Source organism: Neovison vison, chromosome 1 (assembly GCF_020171115.1).
Source record: "Neovison vison isolate M4711 chromosome 1, ASM_NN_V1, whole genome shotgun sequence".
In the NCBI taxonomy this organism is placed as follows: Eukaryota; Metazoa; Chordata; class Mammalia; order Carnivora; family Mustelidae; genus Neogale; species Neogale vison.
Window position 1 is genome coordinate 6,510,092 of NC_058091.1, and position 18,702 is coordinate 6,528,793.

Consider the following 18,702-nt stretch of genomic DNA (forward strand, 5'->3'; position numbering starts at 1 on the left):
AGCTCGACAAGGATCCACAAAGTCCCACAAAGCCGAAAACATTTAATATCTGGAGCTGTAATTAGAGGGCGAGTCTAGTGTTTGAAGGGGAGCTACTGTCCATGTTCCGAGGAGTTCCACTCCAGTGGGGGTGCGGGGGAAGTGTGCTGTGCGCGTTCCGTTGTCCAGCCATACGCTTGCGTCGGATTCCGGCCGCAGCAGAGACCCTCACCTCGGGGACGTGGTGGTCGTGGAAGGTGTGAGGGCGGCCGGGCAAGAGACCGAGCAGCCGCGGCGCCGAGCACCCCCGTGCACAAAGGGTAGAGGGTGCGCGGACACACAGAAGTAACAAGGGGAAGGATGAAAAACAAAACGAAGATTTGGGTTGAGAAGGGAGGATACAGGCAGCTGAAAGAATGTGGCCTCGCTGGAGAGCTGAAGGGAAAGCGCGTGTGCAGGACGGGCCTGCGGGGCGGCGCGGGGCGGCGCGGGGCGGCGCGGGGCGGCGCGGGGCGGCGCGGGGCGGCGCGGGGCGGCGCGGGGCGGCGCGGGGCGGGGCGGGGCGGGGCGGGGCGGCGCGGGGCGGGGCGGGGCGAGGAGACCCGCACAGGCGCAGAGCGTCCCCCGCGGCTCGGCGCCGGGCGGTCCGGGCCTCGCACGGCGTCCTGGGACCCTGTGGAGGCAGAAAGCCTGTAGGAAGCGTGCGGGGGAGTCCCGCTCTGCCGCTCAGGAAGTCTGCGTGCTGGCACCTGCGTGGTTACAGGGCTGTCCCCCGGCCCCTGACTCCGTGTCGCATCGCTGCTGCGTCCGGACCGACTGTGAGCGGCGCCGTGGAAAAAGCACTGGGTTTCCCCTTAGAAAGTCTAGTTACGGGGCGCCTGGGGGGCTCAGTGGGTTAAAGCCTCTGCCTTTGGCTCAGGTCATGATCTCAGGGTCCTGGGATCGAGCCCCGCATCGGGCTCTCTGCTCCGCGGGGAGCCTGCTTCCCCCTCCCTCTCTCTGCCCGTCTCTCTGCCTACTTGCGAGCTCTCTCTCTCTCTCTGTCAAATAAATAAAATCTTTAAAAAGAAGGGAAGAAAGTCTAGTTACGTCCTGCCTTCACCTCTGATTGTTTGACTTTGGGCAAATCATGTCCCGGCTCGGGGTCTCCCGTTCCTCATTTGTGAGATGCGGTCGCGGGCTCCCTGCTGCGCTCACATGGTGCTCGGCTGCGGGACTCCCTGACCACGGAAGGGCACCGCCAAACGGGGGGCACGGGGCCTGTCCCCAGCTCCAGCGCTGAGAGAGCAAAGGGAGATGAGCAGAGACACTCGGACCCCCCTACAAAGGGGGTTGCTGACTGGTTTGAAATGAGGGCATTAGCTTCCCTCCGAAGATCTGATGTGGTCTAATGTCTAACCCACACCTCCGGACAGATTTCCTCTCTTGCCTGGAGAGATCGTTCGCTGTGGAAACGTGTAGCGGGGGGAAAGGGCCAGCCGGGCTCCGAGCCTGCAGTTTCTCACAGAGTCCTCATTCTTGCAGGAATTTTTCTTTAAATGTGGAGCACACCCGACCTCCGACAAGGACACGTCAGTCGCTTTGAACCTGATCACAACAAACAGTCGAGACATCACCTGCATCACGTGTACCGACATCAGGTAAGGCTGGGAAGCACCATCAGCCTCGACAGGTTGCTTTCCCAGTGACGGTCTCTCTGGGGGACTTGCTCAGTGGTTTCTTTTTCTTGAGGAGGGTCTGCGTTGCTTTGATGCCGTTGGCGCCATGTGGGTGTATTTCAGTGCGATCCAACTGTTTGAACTGCCTGATCCTGAGTGTGCTTCGTGGTTAAATCTTCGATGCCCTTCTCCCAATGTGGGTACATTTCAATATCATCACATTATTACAAGTGCCAAATCCTTAATGGGATCAATGGCCAAATAGTGCACTAAGGATATACATGAGATGACTTAGGTTTGAAGGTAGTGTAAACTGAAAAAATAAGCTCGTGTATCAATATGGGTGAGTTCTAAAATAAGTTACAACGTGATGCTCCTGTTAGTGCCGTAACAATTTAGGGACACCGTTTATTCCTGGGATGCATGATCCGTAACATTTTATTTTAAACCAGATAGGAGGCTCGAACTCACAACCCCAAGATCAGAAGTCATGCGCTCCATTGACTGAGCCAGCCGGGTACCCCGACATTTTATCTTTAAAATGTCGTTTCATACACTCAGTTCTCCCATGTAACTTGCCCTGTGCTTACATTAGGGCGTGGTGTGTATTCATAGGCCCCAAATAAAAGCATGTAGCTAGTATGGGACCTGGTTACTTCTAATTTCAGTAGAAGAAAGAAGATGTGGAAATGCTCCATTAGAAAAACAGGGATAAGGACTAAACTTAAATTTCAGTTTGGAAGGAAACACCAAGTAGGGAAACCTGGGCCCAGTGAGTCTTCAGGGTTGATGGGTGAGAGTAGAACTCCTTACTTCATGCAGATGAACAGAGTAAAATAAATGGTTTATTCCATATTCTCTGAGGTTGGCCAGAAGCTCAAATTGCAATAGAGGGGGCCTAGCCCTGATATCAGGAAGAACTTCTAATGAAATCCCAACATGAATTAATGAATGAACTCAAAGAAACCTGCTTGTTCTAGGCTTTTAAGCAAAGACCTAAATACCCTGAGTGTTTTAGCATTGCCTCTCCTTGGTCTTGAGAGTGTGTTGGGTGGCCTTTTTTTTTTTTTTTTCCCAATTTATTTATTTTCAGAAAAACAGTATTCATTATTTTTTCACCACACCCAGTGCTCCATGCAAGCTGTGCCCTCTATAATACCCACCACCTGGTACCCCAACCTCCCACCCCCCCCCCCCGCCACTTCAAACCCCTCAGACTGTTTTTCAGAGTCCATAGTCTCTCATGGTTCACCTCCCCTTCCAATTTACCCAAATTCCCTACTCCTCTCTAACGCCCCTTGTCCTCCATGCTATTTGTTATGCTCCACAAATGAGTGAAACCATATGATAATTGACTCTCTCTGCTTGACTTATTTCACTCAGCATAATCTCTTCCAGTCCCGTCCATGTTGCTACAAAAGTTGGATATTCGTCCTTTCTGATGGAGGCATAATACTCCATAGTGTATATGGACCACATCTTCCTTATCCATTCATCCGTTGAAGGGCATCGTGGTTCTTTCCATAGTTTGGCAACTGTGGCCATTGCTGCTATAAACATTGGGGTACAGATGGGTGGCCTTTTAAAGTTAACTGAAGCTCTGTGATTTCATGGTTGGGGGTATTAATACTCCTAACATAACACTTCTATCCTTTCCTACATTTAAATAAAAATGTTGACTAATAGAAGCCTGAAATCCTTAATAGCATCCGTTAGACAAACTTGGCTTCCAAGAAGGGATAAAAATGGGACTTTTTTTGGCCACTGCCTTTTTAGTTCCTGGTGTGATAGGGAACGCCACTGGATTGCCTAAAACATAGCTTTCGAACATCCCTTAGTAAGGTGAACAATTGCAAATGGCCAGTGACTTCAGCACCCAAGAGCCGCGGATTCTCCTGGTATTTCGGGAAAGGAGCTGGGAAGTCCTGAGAATAAGAGCTTGACTCTCCGCCAGCACTGAGAAATTAGAATCATGTCTCGGGTTTTCCTGGGAGAAATGAGTTTTTTCTCAGAGTCAGAAATGCAGCCTGCGAGCCCATATTTAAAAGCCTTCCATTAGAGCTGGTAAAGATGGCATTAAGATACGGAGTCCTGACCGTGCTGTCGTACTCTGAGCCTTGCCCTCCACGCTTCCTGCTGCCGCGCTCTCGCCTTCGGGTTAGAAACTCACAACATCCACCCAGAAAAACTAGCCGCTCCTCAGATCCACGGGCAGATAACTGCTGGAAAAAGAACATTGTCGGTTGCAATAAAATTTTTCCTATTATTATTTTGAGGTGATTTTAAAAATAGAATCTACTATATTCAATTAGATTTAAGTGTGTGTGTAGAACCAACCACTTGACTGAATGAGGTCCCTTCTTACAGAGGGCAGCAGAGGAATAACCTGTACGTAAAACAAAGAAAATACTCTTTTCTTATGGTGAAGGATTCATGCATAGGGCTGTCAGAAAAGCCTGCATGAGGACACGCCGATATTTTATGTTGTACTTTGCTGATTGTTGTGGTTTCTTTCTTTCTTTTTTTCTTCCTACAAATGCTTTCTTTTCTAAGTCAGAAGTGATGGACTCCCAAAAAAACTAAAAAATGTTAGAATGTTTTTACCCTCATGGTTAGTAAGATTTTGGCTTAATTCCTTCTAGCATCTTGAGTACACCTAAATATTTGTGTGTATACATGGAGGGGACGGTGCAAAATGTAATTATATTGTACCTAGAGCTTTGTATCTGGCTTTTTCCACTTAACATTGCATCATGAGAAATTTTCCTTGCTATGAAATATCCTATGAAAACATGTTTTTTTGTTTGTTTGTTTAATATTTACCTAAGATTTCATTGTTTGGAAATATTCTCATCATTTCCCTATTGCTGGTGATTTGAATTATTTCTAATTAAAAATATTAAATTAAGTAACCCTTAAATCTATATCCCTTTCCAAAAATCATCAAATGCTTGTTTTGAATCTAAGACTAAGTGTCGTGGAAATGGTAACAGAAGGTGAATGTCAATGGACACGTTTAATGTTCTTGATGCATATCGCCGAGCTTATTTCCATTTTAGACCATGACTGTCTGTCTTGAGAGGGCTCCCTGCTGCATGTTTTCCAGTATTATGTTCATAGTTTTAGTTTTTGCCTATTTGCTAAAGGACATTAATTTTGTCACTAATATTTTTATTGGCAAGTTTGAACATTTCTCTCTTATTCGCCTTTTCTTTTTTTTTATTGGCTTATTTGCATTTTCTGTTGTGAGAGAAAAATGCAAAACTTTCTGAGTATGAAAGCTTTAGGGAAGAATCTGAAAAAAAAAAAAAAAAAAAAAGGATGACCTCTGTATTTACTTTCTCATTCACTTACGTATCAGTGCGTCCTTTGATAATACAAGGTTTTCTGACCTGTGAATGTATGTTTCAACATGTTTCTTTGGTTTGTATTTTGAAATACCGCATCTTTCTGGAGATTAATCATTATTTAATTACAGAATTAAAAATACAAATTGGGGGTATCTATTTATATTTTATGTTTCTTTTATTTATTTTTGTATGTACCCTAATCACACATCATTAGTCAAATTAGGCATCATTAACTACATAAAAGATTAAAACCAGTGGATTAATTTCAATTCCACTTGTTGGTCGCTGGCCTATGGGAAAGAGATTGACTTTTGCATATTAACCTGGTATCTTGCAACCTTGCTGTAACCACTTATTATTTCAGGAATTACTCTGTGGACTCTTTCAGGTTTTCTGCATAGATTATTACATCATCTCTGAACACGCACAGTGTCATGTCTTCCTTTCCTATCCCAACCCTTTATTTCTTTTTCTTGCTTGCTTGTATTAGTAAGGACATCCGGTATGATGTTGAAAAGGAGTGATTGAGTTAGGGCCCACGTGCCTTGGAACAAATCTTAGGGGGAAAGCTTCAAGTTTCTTTCCTAGTTTTCTGACAGTTTTTTTTTTTTTTTAATCATGAGTGGGTGCTGGATTTTGTCAAATACCTTATTCCTGTGTCTACTGATATTATCATGTGATTTTTCTCTTAGTCTAGTGTTTAGCCTGTTTCAGTCTACGATGGAATGTATTAATTCGTGTACTGAATCAGCTCCACACACGTGGGTTCGGTCCCTCTTAACTATTGTATGTAATTCTTTTTAAGCTCTTCTGTATTTGACTTGCAAATATTTTGTTGAGGATATTTACATCTACACTCATAAGAGGTATGGGTTTTCCTGTCTTTGTCTGGTTTTAGCATTAAGGTAATTTTGGTCTCATAGAATGAGTTAGGAAGCGTTCATTCTGTTTCTGTCCTCTGAAAGGGATTGTAGGGAATTGGTCGCAAGATAGAAATGTATTTATTGTTGTGCTTTACAAACACACATTTGTGTACAAGTAGGTTAACATCTCTTACATCTACCTTCGTAACAGCAATTTTTAATAAATATTTAATAACATATTTCAGGATCCCCAGCACCACTAAGCTAACTAACATATTATCTTAGGCCTTCAGCCTCCTTTTAAAGTCTGAGATTTGCAGTAGGTCATCTATAAGGCTCTGGCTGGTTTTAAAAGCTTGCAAGAGGTAGGAACAATGCTTGTTCACAGCTTATGAATCGATCGTATCATTTGAGAAAACACCGGTTTGTGGTCCTGCCTGCTGACCAATGCAGAAAGAAAAGATGAGGTTTTCAGTGACTCTCCTTTCCAGAGCCCACATATGTGGTTGTGATATGTTAAAGTCTGTGTGTCTAACATAGATGTGTTATTCATTTCTGGGTGTCGGGCTTAAAATGGAATGTGGGTAAGTGGTTTGTATCCTTTGAGTTTACATTGTATGTAAGCAATGTGTTTCTTCCCTTAAAGAAGAAACAGCCTGAGATTTTATGTGAACCAGCAGCTTCCCATCTGCCACAGCCACACGGTCCCCTCCACTTACCTGCAGCTGTGAGCTGGTCTGAGCCACTCAGGGTTCTTAGCTCATAGTCTTACCTTTATGAACAAAAAGAAGAAAAAAACAAAGCAAATGCAACCAAAAATTTGAGCCAAGAGCAGAAAGTACACCATTTGAAGACAGAATGGCTATATTATGTATTTCCTTTTCTTTTTCCCCCTTCAAGTTTTTATGTAAATTCCAGTTAGTGAACATACAGTATAATGTTAGTTTCAGGTGTAGAATTTAGTGATTTATCACTTGCCTCATAATTTTTGTTATGTATTTCCAAAAGAAATTCCATCAGAAAGGTTCAGAATGCTCCTGGATGCCTCAGTTCGACCTGGGAGTGACAGCACTCTGCCATAGGAAAATGACGGGACCAGTACCACAGGGACACTTGTGTTCCTTCCCTGACCCATGTGCATAGCTTGCAACTCACCCAGACATCTGGTAAACCTCCCACCCCACCCCTAGCCCCTGAGGGGGGAAAACAGTATTTCTGCTTCTTAAAACTTACTTTGAAATATTATCCTTAAAATTAAAATATAAAATTTGAAAATTACAAACTAGAGAAGTGATTAGCATGACCCCGTTTGACAAAAAGAAAGAAACCATCCGCACCCTTCTGCTTTGCTCCTTCTGAGGCTGCCTAGGGAATTCCTGCACTTTTTTTCACCTTCATCTGCCATTCTTCAGTTTACAAGCTGAAGGCACACTAAAAATAAATAAATAAATAACCGTGTTTGCACAGCCAAGTTTTTTTTTTTTTAAATTATTATTTATTTATTTATTTTCAGAAAAACAGTATTCATTATTTTTTCACCACACCCAGTGCTCCATGCAAGCCGTGCCCTCTATAATACCCACCACCTGGTACCCCAACCTCCCACCCCCCGCCACTTCAAACCCCTCAGACTGTTTTTCAGAGTCCATAGTCTCTCATGGTTCACCTCCCCTTCCAATTTACCCAAATTCCCTACTCTTCTCTAACGCCCCTTGTCCTCCATGCTATTGGTTATGCTCCACAAATAAGTGAAACCATATGATAATTGACTCTCTCTGCTTGACTTATTTCACTCAGCATAATCTCTTCCAGTCCCGTCCATATTGCTACAAAAGTTGGGTATTCATCCTTTCTGATGGAGGCATCATACTCCATAGTGTATATGGACCACATCTTCCATATCCATTCATCCGTTGAAGGGCATCTTGGTTCTTTCCATAGTTTGGCGACTGTGGCCATTGCTGCTATAAACATTGGGGTACAGATGGCCCTTCTTTTCACGACATCTGTGTCTTTGGGGTAATACCCAGGAGTGCAATTGCAGGGTCATAGGGAAGCTCTATTTTTAATTTCTTGAGGAATCTCCACACTGTTCTCCAAAGAGGCTGCACCAACTTGCATTCCCACCAACAGTGTAAGAGGGTTCCCCATTCTCCACATCCTCTCCAACACATGTTGTTTCCTGTTTTGTTAATTTTGGCCATTCTAACTGGTGTAAGGTGATATCTCAATGTGGTTTTAATTTGAATCTCCCTGAGGGCTAATGATGATGAGCATTTTTTCATGTGTCTGATAGCCATTTGTATGTCTTGATTGGAGAAGTGTGCACAGTCAAGTTTTAACTTTCCTGAAACATGTTTTAAAACTCAGCTCCTAGTAGGACCTTAAATCTAAGAACTGGCCCTACCTTTATAATTTTCCTCAACTCTTCCCATAAAGACTTGTGTTTTTGATGTCATTGTTGTTTGATATAAATGTATTCTTTTTTTTTTTTGATATAAATGTATTCTTATAAATTCCTTGCTTTCAAATTTCTCTTCAGATTCATTCCGCCTACTGAAGTAATGCTGCCTTGGGATTGCAGACTTAAAAGATTTACTTGGGTTTGGAGATTAGTAAAGATTTATCTCCGAGTCCATTTGTACTTGCTCTTGGTATCCTGGGGGAGAGTGATTTAACTCTCGTTTGGCACTGTGTTAGTATGCACTCATTCACTCATTTAACAGAGGTTTAAAAATTGGAGATCTACAGTTGCTGTGTCTTGGGCTTCTCCTCTCAATTCACACTTTAATTTTAGTTATATTTGGTGTTTATGTTCTGATTTAGAATTAATATACAAGTTCTTTTTCTAATTTTGAGACATTGCTTAACAGTTATATTTTATCAGCGTTACTGTTTCTTGACATTTGGGCATTAGATGGGAACTGATGGTTTCATACATTCGTCGGGATCTGAAGAGCACCTTCAGAGACTCCAAATATAGCCACATGTGATTTACCTCAAATCTTTAATGTGGCCGCTTTCAGTAAATGGCTTTAGTTCTGTAATAGAAAAAGTGTTGGATTATGTGTGTGTGTGTTTGTGTGTGTGTATGTGTGTGTGTGAGAGCGAGCGCTAGAGAGCTTTGTGCTGACAGATCTATGTATTTCTCTTATTAGAGAAATAGCTTGTATACTCCTAGGTAATGTAACATGCCAGGCACAGAAGATAGTTTCATGTAAGTAGGGGAGAATCTCAGAGCCTCTGTATTATAGAGAAAGGTAAATCAGAACAACATATTTATATTATAATAAACAGGAGTCTGTTACAGAGTAGAGTGGTGTGTCTTAACACCTTTTTAAAATGAAACAGGAGACTTCAAAGATATGTCTTCTAGTTTGAAGCAGGCGACTTCCCACTGTGCCCCAGGCCCCATGGGAGTTAGCTCTCCCCAAGCATGCTCTGAGTGATTTCTTTCCTGAAGGGTGTGTGCGGCACACTCTTGAGGCAGAACGGCTATCAACCCTTCAGGATGGAGAATTCTTCCTGTAAGTGGACTCTCCATACAAGAAATTAGTTTGCCTCTTTGTCATTAAAAGGTGCTTAATCACCCGCAATTCTTTCACCAAATTAATTACCAGTTATTCAAATATCTGTCTTATAGATGAAGAAATCGAGGCTAGGACATTTTAAGACTTAACATCTGGTCATACTGCAAGGAAGGAGTTGAATCAGCCTCCAGGTGAAATCCCTGGGGTGGCCTGCCTCTCCTCACACCTGACTCCCTCCAGGTCTGGGTTTCCTTGGTGGAGTGAAAGACAATGGCTGGAAGGTAGCTTTGCATATGAAAAGGAAGGTATTTGTCTTAGAGTGACACACAGAGACAGTTGGAAAACCAGTAAGAGCTGAAACACCTGAGCTACACACAAGCCCATCTGCCCGGCTGGGTTGCAGGTGTCTCGGGGACACGGTCCCAGCGTGGTGGATGCTCAGACATGCTGATGCTGCGTGTCCCCCACAAGCCTTTGTGTCAAAGAGATTTCAATATTTGTTGATTTGAATGAAAGCAAATCTGGTTTCATGCAGAGCAACAAACAGAAAGCAAGTTCTTTTTATATGGAACATTTTCCTTTTAGAAAACCCCTTCTGTAAGAGTGCCCGGGTCATGATGAGCACAGAGCGATGTCTGTGTTGAATCACTATATTGTACACCTGTAACTAATAGAACACTAGTAATTATTCTGGAATTTAGAAATCAAACAAATGGGAGGAAAAATTCCTCTTCTGGATTTAATAGAATTTTTCAAAATGGAATAAAACAAATTAATCAGAAATCAATGGAGAGGTTTACGGTATTAGTAGGAGTAAGAGGAAAAGTCAAATTTTTAAGTCCAGCCCTAGAATATAGATTTCTCAGCTCTATCGTTTGGGGTCAGTTACTTATGAAAACAGAAGAAATAGTTTATCAGCACTGATACTTTGAAATGTGAGCCATGTCAATTTTAATGTCAGTTTTAATGTCAGTCAGTGACCTTCATTTCTCCTGCAGCGAACCCTGCAGATTTCAGCGGCGGGGGGCTGCCTCCGCGGGGTGTCCTGGAGATGTTACAGATGCTTGTGCATGAAATTCATGTGCCTCACCTTTCCATTTAACTGTCCCTGTGGGTGCACGGCAGCCCCCGCTGGCACTAGTAGGACAATATTGCAAATCCTGGTGGACCAATTTTGTATCCGTTAAGGTCAACCACGCATGTTTGTAACTGTCTGGATTTTAAGCGGCTCATTTTCTGATGGTGGGGGTTAGGAAGCAACTATCTCCGTAAAGCATCCAAGTGGCTTTGCTAGACCTTTGTTGATGGCCACACATTATTTTTAAGGTCCATTTTCATTGGAAATAAATGATCACATGGTTTTTAAATAGCAATATTGTACTTAGAAAAATAATGATAAATGGTTTGTTCATTCGTTTTTCATTGCAATGAGCAATTGGTTAGTGAGAGCAAGAAGTTATTCCCATTACAAATTATCTGTGCTGATTCCTACCCTCGGGAAATTTCTACCTGCTGGGACATGTTTAGTGGTAAGCAATGACATGACCTACCTTTCCCTCTGCAAACGCCGTTGAGGTAGCTACTAATTCCCATGACCTGTAGAATTATTTGCAGGTTTGCCCCTTGTTGCTTCCACAGCTTGTAGAGTTAGTTACAACCAAATAAGCAATAGTCTCCGTAACCTGGGGTGCGAGCGAAGTTATTTATTGAAGTAAGGGTCACCACGTGCTGTTTCTGTTTTTGGTTAATTTAGCAAATTTCACATTGAAGAAAGCAAGGCCTCAGCTCCTGTCTCTGCCGTGTGCTGGAAAAGAAGCCTCCGGGGTTTCTAGATCCTGATAGCCATTTCCACAACGCTGAGGGCTACCCCATGTACTGGGGTGATAGTCCCTTACGCCGTCACATGCACATTTTAATGTGTGGAAAGGGTGTTCCCGAACACGGGTATCACGGGCGAAGCAAATTCCTGCAGGTGTCTGCCATCGTCAGCACCTCCTTTAACAAGGGAGAGCTGGGAAGTCTGACTGTTCACTCGGTGGGTCTTGACCGAGCTCATCCATGACTCAAGTATCTGTTCCAGGTGCTTCCAGCTGAGATAAGGCGTGTTTTTGCTGGGGTGGGGGGTGGAGGGGGCAGGTGACAGCTGTATATGCTCGCAGTGAGTGGTGTAGTGGGAAAGGGCCGGTTCAGACAGGACCAAATTTGTTAACACTTGAGGGCTTTCTCCCTGTGTCATTCCTATGAAACAGGGACCCCAACTTCTTTTTCCAAGGCCAAGCCTTTCCAACGATTCTTTTAACGGTCGAGACAGAATTAAATATACATATACAGAGACTAATTTGTGTGAGTTTAAGCAGCACAGGCACGAATTGGCCTACTTCCTCTGCTTTTACGCTCGGCCAGTGGCTGCCGGCATCATCTGCCGCGGCGCCTTCCTGCGCTGGAAATGACCAGACCCGAACTCCCAAAGCCAGACTCTGACGTCTGGTGCTGCCCCTGCCAGTCTCCAGATCTGGTCCCTTCTGGAGACGAACGAGAGTGTTCTTTGTGGCATTTTCGGACTGTGTGGGATGCTCTTCATATATGCTCAGGCCAGACCCATATGCACACCGAGATAATCCGACCTAATTACATATTCCACGAGGCTAGGATCGCCCAGGACAGCGTAGGGTCGACAACGGGGGACAATTTCCAGTGCTGTGTTGACAAGGGCTAGATATTTTGCATGTGTTGATCACTCTGCTTCTCTGAGGTAACTGCTGTGCGCATTGTGCAAATAAGAAGAATGAAGTACAAAGAGGGCATCGTACGTGCCGAGGGTCACCTTGCCGCTAAAATAGAGAGGGTGGGCCCGTATTTGTTCCATAAGAATACTGACCCCCAAATCCCTGCCCCTCGTTAGTGACCAATCTGTGTGGCCTCGGGAATATGTTCGTTGCCTCAAGAAAAAATAATAATAATAATAATAATAATAATTGTGGGAAAAGAAAGGGAGTGTGGCAAGGAGATGAGACTGGCCGGGGGAGGGGTGATTTCAAATGGCCGTTAAATGTTGAAGGAGGATTTGCAGAGTTGTGGCTTTTGGTTTATTTGGGATTAATGGTAACCTACTGAGCCAGCGGCAAATGAGGGAGAGGAAGGATAACTCTAGGCTGAGGTTTCTGTGGGGGTTGTTCCAGAGGAAGCATCGTGTGGGCCCCACCTGCTTAACAGCCCTAGGTCCTAGGGCTGCAGAGCGTAGAGGAGCTCTGTGGGTCAGGGAGCTGGGGAGACTTCAGGGGCAGCCATGATGGGGGGCTGAGGAGGACGTGGTGCCTGGCGTGGAGGTTATTACCAGGCACAGCACGAGAAGGCCCGGAGGAACTGAGCAGCCCACACGCCCTGTGTTGTCCTGCAAGAGGGTGATTCCTCACTGAGGGTGGAGCCCTACTCACTAAGATGTCACCTGAGGTCCTCAAGGAGAGAGGTCTAGGATGACGGAGCAGGGAAGAGCGTGACCTGGATGACAAGGGGCGGTACCTCTCAGCCCGTCTTCAGCTTTGGTCCCTCTGAATATCTCTGCACCATGTAATCATCGGACTGCTTGTCTCTTGTGACTTCCTCCCTGCAGAAGGATCTTGAGGGCCGTCCTGCCTTTAGTTTGTCTTAGGAAAATTATAAGCATTTTTTTCAGGTATAAAATGGTATCTTTAAGCCACGTGCCCATATTCAGATCCACAAATAGATACATGGTCAAGTGGGTGTAACCAAGTAGCATCACTGAGATGAGGGAGAAGACGGTTTGTTAATACGTCCAGATAAAGTGGCCTAATGTCTGTGTTTAAAAGTGAAACGTGGGCACCTGGGTGGCTCCGTGGGTTAAGCCGCTGCCTTTGGCTCAGGTCATGATCTCAGGGTCCTGGGATTGAGTCCCGCATTGGGCTCTCTGCTCAGCAGGGAGCCTGCTTCCTCCTCTCTCTCTCTGCCTCTCTGCCTACTTGTGATCTCTCTCTGTCAAATAAATAAAATAAAAATCTTAAAAAAAAATTAATATAAATAAATAAATAAAAGTGAAACGTGACTTCTCATGTCATACGTAAAAGTCAATATCAAGTAGAATTGTGGGTCTAAATATAAACTTTGAAACAATGAAGCTTCTAGAATATAAAATAGTGGAAAGTCTTTGTGACTCTAATGTAGAAGAAAATTTCTTATACAGGATGAAAAATCAATTATAAGGGAAATTTTGATAAATTTATCTACATTAAAATGTGGAACTTATCAAAAGATGCTTTAAAGGAGTAAATAGACAAGCCACAGAGTGGACAATTTGCGACACATGTAAGTGATCAAGGGCTCAGAATCAGAATGTGTAAAGAACTGCTACACATCGATAAGAAAAAGAAAGACAACATGATAGAAAAATGGGCAAAATATTTGATACAAAAAGGAGATTATCCACGTGATTTATAAACATTCAAAAGTGGGATATGCAAATTAAAACCGCCATGTGTTACTACAGTGTACCCAATGGAATACCTAAAATCTAAGAGACTTACAAGCCCAGGTTCTGGTAAGGATATGAAGCAGCTGCAGCTCCCCTATGCTACTATGGGCTTGTAAACTGATGTAACCGTAGAAAACTGATGGGCAGTACATCCTTGAAGGTCAATGTACACTTATCGTATGACCCAGTAATTCCACCTGTAGGTATAGACCAGTCAGAAATGCATGCATGTGTTCATCAGAAACACGTGTAAGGAATGTTCATAGCAGCATCATTAATGAGAGCTGAAAACTCCACATAAACCAAGTGTTGATCAAGGACATCTTTGGGTACGAACATAAAATACCGAACAGTGATGAAAATGAATTGGATTACATGTAACTATGAGCATCATGTTGACAGAAAAAGCTGGACACTGAACTCCACTAAACTCTTCCATTTCTTTGTCACTATGATTTTTTTCTCTTCCCCTTTTCCTCCATTAGTCGTACCTTTATGATGATGACCTTCCCTGACCCGTGACCCTGACCCCTGCATTCCTTATTATTCTTAGAATATCATCTCTAACACTGTGTATTCAGTATTTTATTCAAAATGTATTTTTGTTACTTTCTTTTTAAGAATTTGGAAATATAGTTTCCTGTAGTCTTCAGAGTTGTAGTGTGACTAAAGCATTTGAAATTGTTAATATCTCCAATTAGTATTCTCCGTAGATCATAATGTTTTTGAGAAAACGCTCCCTCTACTAGGAGTCAGCTCAGATATTTTGGTAGACTATTCTAAGTTCCACCTTTTTTTTTAAAGATGAATAAATATTACTATTAGTCCAAGTATTATCTTTTCCTTTACTCAAAGAACTTTCCTTTGACAAACATTTCTTTTATAAAACAGAACTTGTCAAATAAGTTATTTTTTATACATATTTTGAAAGCTCCACCACATTTAGATGCAACAGAATAAGAAGCTTTTCTCAAATTCACCTTTTTATGATAGAAATAGAAATTTATCTGATTAAAAATAGGAGTTGTATGAAAAGACTCTTCCAACAAGTTGAAATATCCCAAGAGTTTAGTTGTAGATTCCAGAATAGAAACTTTTGCATCATTTCTCCTTTACTTTTGTAGGGATTAATTTAAATGTCTTCTCACAACCTTTTTTTAGTGACTTGTATTCACTTCAAGCTTCAAAAATGGAAAATTTAGGGTATTCCGTTAATTAAATATTTTAATTAATGAGTGTAAACTGATTTTAAATAAAATACAAACAAATTTAGAAGACACTTATAAAGTAATTAATACTATTGTAGTGTAGGGAAGGAAAAAAAATATTTTTCCCTCTACCCTCTAGTTTCTTCAGCTGGGGTACTGATGAAAGACAGACTAACAAGAGAAAAACAGACAGAAGCTCATTAACATGTGCATCCCACATACACATAGGGGTATCCAGAGATGAGTAACTCAAAGGGGTGGGTAGAACTTGGGCTCATCTAGCCTCTTAACAAAGGAACAATAAACTTATACAGACATGCCAGACAAAGAAAAAGAAATTTGAACTTGTACTCTAGCAAATTCTGGACAGGTAAATACATGGGGAACTAATGGAAGATAAGGGCTCATTCCTGAAGTTTGTCATGTAGATTCTTCTAGTGCTGTTTGTGAGCTGATAAGGATCCAGTGATTTACTTCTGTCCTTCCTGGTGGTGGGGTGATATGGAGAAGGGGGACCTTCACAAATTTATGTCCTGCTTTTAGGCAAATAGGGAAAGAGTTTTTCTTTTATCTCCTCCTTCTCTGTTGCCTTCAGCTCAGAATAATCCTTATGCCAGTCTGGCATATTTTGGCCTATTTGGCCTATTTTAGCACCTTCCAGTAGGCAATTTGTATTTTTGTTTTGTTTTGTTTTGTTTTAAAGGCTGAAGCTTTCCTAAAAGTGTGGTTGATGATGGGAAGGAAAGTGAGACCGTGCATACTGTCACCCTGAAGAGAGATTTTTTTTTTTTTTAATCCAACATCAGTTTTGTCACAATTCTGTTGTTCAGTTACTCCATGTAAAAATATTTGTAAATTTTGGCAGCAACAGTTTCTGCTTTGATAGGTGGAATATCACAGCTTATTTGACACAATTATAAGTAACATGAACACCAGGATTACTTCAAGCATGTTCCACAAGTTCCTAAATTTAGTAAGGACATTGTTTTCAACCATAATGTCATACTCCACCAAAATATATATTCATATTGTCACTTTTAAATGAGGAATATATCCAATGTTGAACTTTCAAACTGAATTACAGAATGTCAGTAGAATTCAGAATGTCAGATATTTTGCCACCAAGAGCATAAACTTTCAGAAGCTTTACTCTGAGTCAATGAATTACATAAAAAGAATAATTGGACAATTATTGGAATTAACAGAATTTCCATTTTCATCATATGGTGGGGTACTGATAGGAGACGATTCACTTTAACTCCTCATGAAGTTCTGCTAAGCAAACTGACACTAGAAGCTATCACTTACCTTTTTGTACATGCACAAGAAAACCTGGAATCAAAACTGAGCAAATTAATTTAGAGCAGTCATTTGAGCTAAATGAAAAACCACACTTCACTGAGTAATATGCAAATGTACCTTCTGAGCTGGCTCTGTAAAATCAAGCACAGCATTCTTAAAATAACCATGGACTTCGTAGTAGACTCTGATGTTGCTGCAGCAGGCTTGTGTCTCTGGTCTTCCTCTGGTGGATTATATTTTAAAAGTCCCTCTGGTAGATGAAAAATGTGGGCTAACTCCTATGCAACTTGTATATTTATCATGAACTTTCTTGAGAAATAGTTCTGTACTGTAATATTGTGGTTTATAATAAGAAATATATATTTGGTCTTTGTCCATTCAGATCTTCTAAAACCCTTGGAATTTCCTAGGTGATGGGGTGGGGAAGTGTCTTTTGTTACGTTGATGAGGCTACTTTGAGTTCTTACCTGGAGATGGGGGCTGGTTGTTTGGGGACCCAACCATCAGATGTGAAGGTTAGAAATTTCAATCCCACATCTGACCTGCAGGGAGAGAAGAGTGTCTGGAGACAGAATTCAATCCCCAATGGCCAATGATTTGATTAATCATGCCTTGTAATGAAGCCTCCATAAATGCCCAAAAGGATTATATTCTAAGAGCTTCTGGGTTGGTGAACATACAGAGATCTGGGGAGAGTAGGACACCCAAAGAGCATGAAAGCTTTGCACACCTTTCCCCATGCTTTGCCCTAAGCATCTTTTCCATTTAACTGTTTGTGTGTTATATCCTTTCATAATAAACTGGTAATTTACTATGTAAAATATTTCTCTGAGTTCTGTGAGCCACTCTAGCAGATTAACCAAACCCAAGGAAGGGGGTCACTGGGACCTACAGTCTATAGGAGATGGTTCAGAATCTCTGATCTTTAGCAGGTGGGCCAGAAGTCCAGGTGACAGCCTGGACATGGGATTTTGGAGGCATGTTTTTGTAGGACCGAGTCCTTAAACTATGCAGTTTAATGCTATCTCCTGGTAGATAATATCAGAATGGAGATGAATTGTCTGAAAACTGCCTGGTGTGAGGGAGGAAAAACCCACACACCGTTGGCATCAGTACTATAATCTTACGTACTTCGCGTGTACTTCCTGTTTGATCTCATTACTGTTGGCAGGGTTTATTCCATAATAAATAACTGGTACCAACAATCATACTAATAGTTACAGATTTGTGATCAGAACAGGATAAAAAGCCTTGCAGCGAAAGCCTTCTGCTGACTCTCATGTGCTTTCTATTCTGTCCAGCTTCTATCTTCTGTACATGCTTCTTTAAAGTGGACCTACAATTACTGATGATTTTTACTGGCTCCACCAGCGGCTGGGCTGGTGACTTCATGCATCTCATAGACCTCAGCCCACTCCTGGCACAGATGGACACTGTGTACCTTGCATGCTAGACAAGATCGCTCTGTACAGACAAATGCCTCTGAACTGGAGACCCCACGTCCTACTTGCAGCTCCCCCTCCTCCTGCCCAGGCCACATGTCAGTGCCTGTCAGTGACAAGAGCTCCTCTGAGGGGAAGAGATGAAAATGGGAGGGCGAGGTGAGCCTTGCTGCAACCCAGAGAGGGCTCAGCCTTCATGAAGTCCTTCTCTTTTGTTTGCCTTGAGATTCTGCTAAACTCATTCTACAAAGCTAGAATGCAAGACGACATCAGTAAAGTTCCCTCAAAGATTGTAAGACAAATCGGTCTCTGTCTTCACTAGGGTATCCCCAAATTGTGATGCTGCCACCACTGTGGCTGAGGGGTTGTCCCAGGAGAGGAAATAAAAACACGTTTGACATAAATAGGAGCAGAGAGTCATGTGTTCCTGTGTTGTTCTCTGTGTTTATTAGTGAGAATTCCCAGTGATAAAGCGAATTATGCCTCTCTTTGTTCATAAACTACAGTGAGAAAAAAAAAATGAGGTTCCTGGGCGGCACATTTGGTTAAGCGTCTGGCTCTTGGTTTCAGCTCAGGTCAGGACACTGAGCCTCGCTCAGCATGGGCTTGGCTTGGAGATTGTCTCCCTCTCCCTTGGCTCCTCCCGCTTAAGGGCATGTGCGGCATTCTCTCTCTCTCTCTCTTTCTCTCTCTCTCTCAATAAATCAATATTTAAAAAAAAAAAAGGAAAAGAAAAGCAGACTGCCTACCAGATAGGTGAGGAGTTGGTATTTGGTTTTCTTATGTCCACAGAGTGACTTCGATTCCTTGACCTGCCAAAGACACTTTATTCCAAGCAAGACAGATGGACTTTCTGTCCCCAGCAAGCTGCCATCCTAGACTCT

The 18,702-nt window shown here is 42.6% G+C and overlaps 1 protein-coding gene across 2 annotated transcripts in view; it reads left to right on the forward strand.

Annotated features, from left to right (window-relative positions):
• Positions 1 to 18,702, forward strand: part of PRKN (parkin RBR E3 ubiquitin protein ligase) — a 1,310,068-nt gene that overhangs the window by 746,446 nt on the left and 544,920 nt on the right. For both annotated transcript variants that reach the window (XM_044242625.1, XM_044242633.1), the window contains exon 6: positions 1,504 to 1,619. In XM_044242625.1, the coding sequence (XP_044098560.1) occupies positions 1,504 to 1,619 (116 nt within the window). The remainder of the gene's footprint in view (positions 1 to 1,503; positions 1,620 to 18,702) is intronic.